This window comes from Triticum aestivum, chromosome 3A (assembly GCF_018294505.1).
Source record: "Triticum aestivum cultivar Chinese Spring chromosome 3A, IWGSC CS RefSeq v2.1, whole genome shotgun sequence".
Taxonomy (NCBI): domain Eukaryota; kingdom Viridiplantae; phylum Streptophyta; class Magnoliopsida; order Poales; family Poaceae; genus Triticum; species Triticum aestivum.
The window spans coordinates 42,018,110-42,026,494 of record NC_057800.1 but is presented as its reverse complement, the minus strand read 5'-3'; the positions used below and the strand labels follow the sequence as shown (position 1 = coordinate 42,026,494).

The window sequence follows — 8,385 nt, the reverse complement described above, 5'->3', positions numbered from 1 at the left end:
AAACCCTAGAAGCTAGCCTATGGTATGATTGTTGTTGTCTGTCCTACGGACTAAACCCTCTGGTTTGTATAGACACCGGAGAGGGCTAGGGTTACACAGAGTCGGTTACAATGGTAGGAGATCTAAATATCCGTATCGCCAAGCTTGCCTTTCACGCCAAGGAAAGTCCCTTCCGGACACAGGACGGAGTCTTCAATCTTGTATCTTCATAGTCCAAGAGTCCGGCTGAAGGTATAGTCCAGCCATCCGGACACCCCCTAATCCAGGACTCCCTCAGCCACCATGACAAGAAGGAGCACCTAGGCGAACCGCAGGAGGCCATTGGCGAACGCGAGGACGCGGCCACGGTCATACTCAACCTGGGCGTCGGAGAGGCATGGAAGCCAATAGGCGATGGCCATCCTGACGGCCACGACGGTAAGAATGGCGGCGAGGACGCCATAGTACGCCGCCCTGTGTCCGCCGAACACCGGGCCCCTGGCCGACTGGTACAGCCCGACGCTCACATCCACGACCATGGTGAGAGAACTCACTACCCACAGCGCATGCGTGAGCACAACGCGAATCGACGGCGTCGGTGCGTTGTCGCCTGCTGATGCGAGCTCCACGATCCGGCTTAAGGCATCCATGTCCAGCGTGGTAGCGTCAACTTGAAAGCCTGCTGCGGTGGCCATGCTTGATCAGCGATCAGCTCAACACGGTGGAGCATGGAGGGACGAGGAATTGGACGCGACTTTAGTGCCGTAAAGCCACCTACCTTTGGGTCCGTGACATGTGGGCCAGCCACCTGTTGCCTGTTGGGCCCCTATGTCATAGACACAAAGGCAGGTGCCTTAAGACATCGAAGTGCAGTATGTATCAGAAATGCCAGGTGATATATTTATAAGGGTTGTTCTCTGTCACGGTCTCACCTCGGTAGCAACTATGAGTTTTCGTGGAAGAGACTACAATGGCCGTTTACCAGTAAAAAAACTAAGTACCCTACGGGTGACACAGTAGTAGGCCGGCCCATTAGCCGCGTCACCTATACAGTCCGGTGCTCTTCTTTTTCATTTTTTGTTTTCTGTTGTTTTTTATTAGGTATTCTTTGTTTTTCCTTTTTAATTCATTATGTTTCCGGCTTCTCTGTTTTTGCAACGATTTTCCTTTTTCTTCTTTATACATTGTTTTTCTTTGTCCCTTTATTTGGTTTTTTGTTTCTTTGTTTTTTGTTTCATTGTTGTTTTTCTGCTTTCCTTTTTGTAACACATCTCTACATAATCATACATGCTGTACATTTTTTTATACATGTAAAACATTGTCGTATTTGTTTAATATTTTTTAAATGCATGTTTAACTGTTTTGCGAAAAAAATGTTTTTATTATATTTTTCAAATACGTGTAAAATATTTTTTCAATACCTGTTGAAACATCTTCTGAACGATAATTTTTTTCATACATATGATTAACATTTTTTGTACACATGATTAACATTTTTGGTACACATGATTAACATTGATATTTTTTCTTTCACGCTATACATTTTTTTGTATACACCAAAAATATTTTTCTATACATGTTTATTTTTTTTCAAATACAGCAACAACATTTCTTAAATCAAACAAAAATAATATAAAATAATATAAAAATATGAAGGAAAAACAAAAACAAAAAAGACGCATAACATCAGCGTGACACGGCTTCTGGTTATCTGGCCGCCCCAGGTCGGGCTCGGTGCAGGCGAGCCGTGTCTAGGCATTGCAGTAAGTGCGCAAACATACCAGCGAAGCAGATAGGGAACTTCACGTGAGGGTTTCTTGTGCGCCCGTTACCACCGCCATCTGAGAAATTTAGGTCCCCTCTCCTCTAGTTGTCATCTTGGCGCTGATAGGTGAGGTGACACCGGATCTTCAAGACCTCTATATTCTACGTCAACGTTTAGTGATCTTCATAGTTTTGTGAGAATAAATTTACTCTCGTTCTTTTGGCAGTTTTCTATCATCGCAAACCCGATATTCGGATCTGATGAGTTTATATTATTGTGTCAAGTTTTTTGTGTGTTGGTTTGATTCTTTGTAGACGTGAAATCTTTTACAGACATCATGGCGAAGATATAGTGATTCGATGGCCTACACTTCTAGGGGATCATCCCTGGCCCGGGTACGTTCATTGATCAGGGCTTCATCTTTTTAGATGGGTGACTCAAGGCACTTTTAGAAACCATTATTGGTAATGTTGGTGCGGGTGAAAGAGTGACAACATCGTTGCTTGCAATCTCTTTACCTTAGTCTTTGTATTATTTCTTCGAATAGATATTAATAACGCAAAGTTGTTTAGAAGAGATTTCATTGTAGTTCTTAGTCATAGGAGTTACTTTGCATTTTTTAGATATTAGGTCCAAATCAGTGTATCTTTATATCAAAGGAACAAATTTTTTTCGACGGATCAAAGGAATAAATGTTGTTGCAATAAATGCTTTGAGCTGGCCCATGTGCAGGCGAGCGCCTGGTTTAGTTTCTTGTTTTTTTCGTTTTCTTTTATGATTTACCATTTTTTTAAAAAATAAAAATTTCATGATATTTTAAAGGATTGAAATTAAAAAAAAACTTCACAGTTTCTATAAAATTTCAAAAATTTGATTAAATGTTTTTTAATTTGTGAAAAAAATTGTTTTCGAAAATATTTATGAATCTTAAAATTAACTATAATTTTTTTCATTGAAATTAATTTTTTTCATAATTTTAAAAAAATTTAAGGAATTGAAAAGGAAAAATATAAAAAAACATATAGAAAGCCACTAGACAAAAACAAAGAAAATAATAGTACAAGAAAATAATCCAGAACCATTCTGAACTGAAGAAAAAAAATAACATGAGCCCGAGTCACACTGAAAGAACGAACATGTTTCCAATTCCTTCCAACTAATTGGCCATCAAGCATATGCAGTTAACATTCGACAATTAACTAAGATGCGGATAAGATGCATTCATCTCCATCACATACTAATTGAGTTCAGAAAAGATAGTACTGGTAGTGAGGTTTCTGCAATTTCCTTATTCTTCTTTAGCTTAGTTGCGGAGAACCGAGCTGCTTCAGAACGTACTTGGGTGGCCCCGTCGTCGTGGCAGCCACCATTCTGCACCTGTGTGCGTCAGTTGGGCATCATCTTCACCGTCGAGGCTTGGCGACACATGTTATGCAATTTCAGTGTGCTCAGAACAGTTGGGGAACTGAACTGTGTACTCCGAAAAGAAAACCTGTGTTGATTGATTGCAGTCCGTCCATGAGTGCACTAACCTTATTAGTCCCAGCGTGGGAGTAAACAAATACAGTACTGCACACGAGATGCACCTCGCTTCAGTTTGATTACAGGCAACGTTCCAATTAACCAAATATATCCAATTCCTCCCAACTAAACTAAACAGCCACTGCGCCTAACAGTGGCCCAAGACAGATCAGACACACTTAGCTTAAACCCGAGCACAGTGCAGTGCGTTTCACATATAAGTAATTTAAAAAAAGGGCAACCTGGTGCATGTAGCTCCCGCTTGCGCAGGGTCCAGGGAAGGGTCCGACCACTTTGGGTCTATAGTACGCAGCCTTTCCCTACATTTCTGTAAGAGGCTGTTTCCAGGACTTGAACCCATGACCTCATGGTCACAAGGCAGCAGCTTTACCACTGCGCCAAGGCTCCCCTTCACGGTTTGCCGATATCATCAACTCTAAGAGGAAGATTATGAGAATGTAAGCCACAACATGGGTCTCCAGTCCAATGCATGTTAGTTACAGCAGGAAAACACATGAGTTTTTTAGAGCTAAATTATACTGCACTTAAGAACTTGTATGCTTGCACTCTGTAGCCAATGGACATCTACCAGTTTTCCCTTGCAAAAAAAAAAGACATCTACCAGTTTTGGAATGTGTACAAAGTTCAGGCATTTTTGTTCCATAAGCATATATAGTGGCATGTAACTGAACAAAAATGTGATTTGTGCATGAATCCACCGAGGTACTTTTGGAAAAAAAAATCCACTGAGGTAGAAAATTGAATTGTCAGAACATGAATCATGGCTGCTAAAGGAATCAAAGACACAATAATAAATATTGAATCGTTATGTGCTGTTCAAATATACCTTGTGCCGTCTAACATGTGTAGATATCCATGTCTTCGCCATGAAGTCGCATGTGCTGCTCTTGAAGCCCAGGCACCCAGCGGGAAGAGACCTCTTTCATATCCTCGCCCAGCCACAGCTGCTGCAAACTGTCCAAACCCTCTACATGGCTTAAGTTTGGACAACCAAATACACGCAGCTCAGTCACTTGAGGGACGTTGCAGATCCTTTCCAGGCCTTCACAATACCCAATAACAAGGACCTCAGAGAGCACTGGACGGTCCTCCACAGACTTCAAGTTGTTTAGTTCTCTTAAACTTAGCTCCTTCAAACAGGCGGTATCCTTTCCAAGCTGCTGCGGGAGATACCTCAGCTTTGGGCAGCCGTGAAGTTGCAATTCCAACAAACGAGGCAGCAGTCGCACCCTTGCAGGTTGGGCATCCTCTTTTCGAATCTCAGCAGCTCCATCCTCTCCCCGTCCATCAGCAGCAGCAACTTCATCCTTAAAAAAAGACCACTCCTCCCAGTTGGGCATATCTTCAAAGATCAACCATTCAAGTTTTGGGAAAGCAACCAACTCATCACATACAGGATCACCCTTCTTGCAACCAACAAATTCAGGTCCTACCTTGGTAACTGCATGTGCTCCTTCAATTCTCAGAAATTTCAAGTTTGGTAGCTGCCCGATCGGTGGAAGATGCACACATGATCGTACATCTCTGAGTTTCAAGTATATTAATGAAGACAAACAGGTGGTTTCAAACCAGGTGGCACACCGCCGACCAAAGAATCGAAGAATACATAGGTCTTCCAGGTTGTGCGGAGGTATTAGCTGCTCAAAGACCTTCTCAGTATTACTAACATCTTCTTCTGAATATGACCCCTCTCCACGTTCAGTCCACTCTAGTGTTAGTTTCTGTAGATGCCTTTTGTCCATAAGCACTATATTTGTACTGCAGTGAGTTGCTCTTTCCAATTTAACAAGATCAAGACACCTCATCTGCGACAAACAAGACAACTCTTCCAACTTCCATCCATCTTGTACAACAGCATTATCACTTCCATCACCAACAGGATAATCTCCTAAATGAGTGAGGAGCTTCAGTTTCCCTATCCCTCGTGGAACCTGATTTATTTCTGTGCCAAAAAGGTCAAGACATCTTAAATGGCTCAATAGTGTCATTGCTGAAGGAAGAACATGCAGATAGTGACACCATCTCAAGCTCAGAACTTGAAGGTTCTTTAGGGAGCCAATGGATTCCGGAACACAAGATATGCCAGTATAATCTAGATTAAGTAGGCGTAGATGTATCAGTTTTCCTATATAGTCCGGAATGCTTTGCACAAGTGAGTAATTCAGTACCAAAACACGAAGAAGGAGAAATCTCTTGAACAACGTATCTTCAATTCTTTGTGGACCACGAACAGTTAGGAAAGTCCTCACCTTAACTTCCACCTTATCCACTCTAGGTAACACTGACATATCCTTCTTAATAACAGCAGTAACACGTCGCAGTTTTGACATATTTTCACCCCTTAATGATTCAACATCTCCAACAAAACATTCTTCCCTTGATATATTCAAAGCAAGCTGTCTTAAGAGATCGTGCATTTTGCATTCAGCCTGGTCAAAATTTATCCTATTTGGCTGGAGGAGATTCCGATGTATTAGCTCGTAGTAGTACTCTTCTGCTATGTCTTCTAGTAGTTGGCCTTGCTGCTCCTCGATGAAGCCTTCAGCAATCCATAACCAGGTAACTTCATCACGTCGAATGATAGAATCTTCAACATACAGAGCACAATAAAGGAAACACTGTTTCAGACGATGTGGTAACTCATCATAGCTTAGATACAAAGCTAATTCTACTTCGTCCAAGAGTATGCTCTGGGAGTCAATATATTTACCCAGATACTTTTTCCACTCATTCTCTGTTAGATCTTTGCTGGCCAAAGAACTAGATGTAACCTTGATTGCAAGAGGGAGGTGACCACATTTACGAACAATCTCAATCCCCGTGTTTCTAAAATTCTGCACTTGTTTCTCTTCAACAATGTTCATGCTCCTCCAAAGCAGCTCCCATCCCACCTCTGCTGACATGAGATCAACTTGATGGTTGTACTGTGTGCCTATTCTCAATGCAATTTGATTATCTCGTGTGGTTACCAATATTACTTCGCTAGTTGTTGCATGTAAGGGAAGTCTAAATAAACCCGTCCATACATTGGAATGCCATACATCATCTAGAACCAGAAAGAAACTCTTCCCTTCAATTGTTTCTGCAAGCTTACTTTGCAGCTCTGCTATGGTTTCACCTTGTTCATGATGCACACCAATATTCCGGAGAACTTCTTTCAGAAGAGTTACTTCATTGTAGTCCCGTGAAACACAAATCCATGCATGCATCTTGAAGCTTCCTTTTATTTTTGTGTCATTATATATTTTCTGAGCTAGTGTTGTCTTTCCAACTCCGCCCGTTCCAACAATAGCAAGCTTGTAAGACTTATTTTCCTTGTGTGCAAGAACTAAGTCCACCAACTTCCTACTGGAATGTATGATTTCCTTTCCCACAAGGTTAGGCTCAACAAGATTGGAGCTTCTTTTCAGTTTGGATGTTGAGCCATTTTCTGTAGGTTGTGTACTAGTATTGAATGATAAGAATATCTTGTCCTTTGAGATATTCTCTATCTTTCTATTGAGGCTTCTAATCCGAACAGCAACATCACGACGTGATCGGATGTTACAGAAGCAAGAGGAAACTGAAAGGGCTTTACATGCTACTGATTTGCTTGATGATGGTGATGAAGGATCATCAAGTAGTAGCCTGCTTCCTTTACATCTAGCCACGTCCACGATTTCATCAACATCATATATAACATCTCTTAGTTGACCAAGCCAATTGTTTACTGCCAGCTCTTTTGTCCTCCTTTTCTCAGCATCATGTATACAACACCGTATCAGTTCTACTCGCCGCAACACTTCTTCGAGCTCTTCTTCCACCCCTAAGATTAGTATGGCCTCACTAGTAATGATATCTTGCAATTTACTGGCACATGATCGAAGCAAAACTTCTAGTATTGTTCCCATGGATGAGACAAACTCAGCACCAGGGGTTTGCCAAAAAACACCAAGGTGATTTGTTTCGGGGAATGGCAAAAAACTGAAGGCTGAAAATGAACACACACATGGTATGTTAACATGCTTTCAACATGAGTCAACTCTCACAAAATTTATAACGACATAAAAGATATTAACCTATATTAACTACTACTGACTTGCTATTAACATATTTTTTAAAATTAGCATAACGGAGCTATGCTACACACATACATATACAATACCCCTGGTGCATAGAAGCATACATATATACTGAACCACAGGAAATGTTGCATTGAGTATTTGAGTTACAACCTACTGATTGACCATACAGCTGAATTTTGGTTTGTCAGATCCACCTTCAGTGCATATGCTAGACTAGAAATGTTACTATTTATTTCATCTTGGCTATACATGTAAGTATGATTCATGATGGCAACGGGCCCCGAAACCCGCGTCCCCGCGGGTTTTTACCCTATTAGGGGACGGGGATGGGCGTCTTTTCATCCCCGCGGGGCTGTTGTTGGGCACATTATACAACCCGACACGTTTCATGGGTTTGCACCCGTTTCGGTAGTCCCCGAACCCGAAACCCGACAAACCCGGCAAAATACATTTTTTTACTGAAATATGCTCCTGTTTGTTGCTGAAATATGCTTATCTTCGTTGTTGAAATGGGCTATAGTTGTGCTGAAATAGGCTTCTTTTAGCTGATGTTATTCCTGAGTATTGTGCTGAAATTTGCAGTTGTTTTGCTGCTGAAATATACTATGTTGCTGCTGAAATGATATCATTGTTGCTACTATTTATCTTATGTTTGCTGCCTCCGAAATATACTATGTATGTTGTTTAAATCTGCTAAAATACACTCTATATAGCTGTTGAACCATCTACTATTGTTTTTTGTTGAAATTTGCTCTAGTTATGCTGCTGAAATATGCTTGTTTTGCTATTCAAATGTTACTCTTTGTCGCCACTATGTTTGTTTAAATAGTTTTATTTTCTCGTGGGTTCCCTGAAACCGATGGGTTTAGGGGACGGGTGGAAAACTAGCCCCGCACACGATGATGGGGACGGGGACGGGTTTGCGATTTTCTCGTGGGGATGGGTTTGGGAAGGCAAAACCCAATGGGTTTCGTCCCCGTTGCCATCTGGAAGTATGATAGCAAGTCTTTAGCTCACAAACCACTCTTCCAACAA

At 41.4% G+C, this 8,385-nt stretch overlaps 1 protein-coding gene across 1 annotated transcript; it reads right to left on the bottom strand.

Annotated features, from left to right (window-relative positions):
* Nucleotides 1-4,122: 4,122 nt before the first annotated feature.
* Nucleotides 4,123-7,176, bottom strand: LOC123056717 (putative disease resistance protein RGA4). The gene has a single exon (XM_044480014.1). It carries the CDS (start codon nucleotides 7,174-7,176, stop codon nucleotides 4,123-4,125), a length of 3,054 nt encoding a protein of 1,017 aa, XP_044335949.1.
* Nucleotides 7,177-8,385: the final 1,209 nt, after the last annotated feature.

Excerpts from the sequence above, each read along its gene's own strand:
- LOC123056717 (XM_044480014.1), bottom strand. The coding sequence starts at position 7,176 with ATGGGAACAATACTAGAAGTTTTGCTTCGATCATGTGCCAGTAAATTG.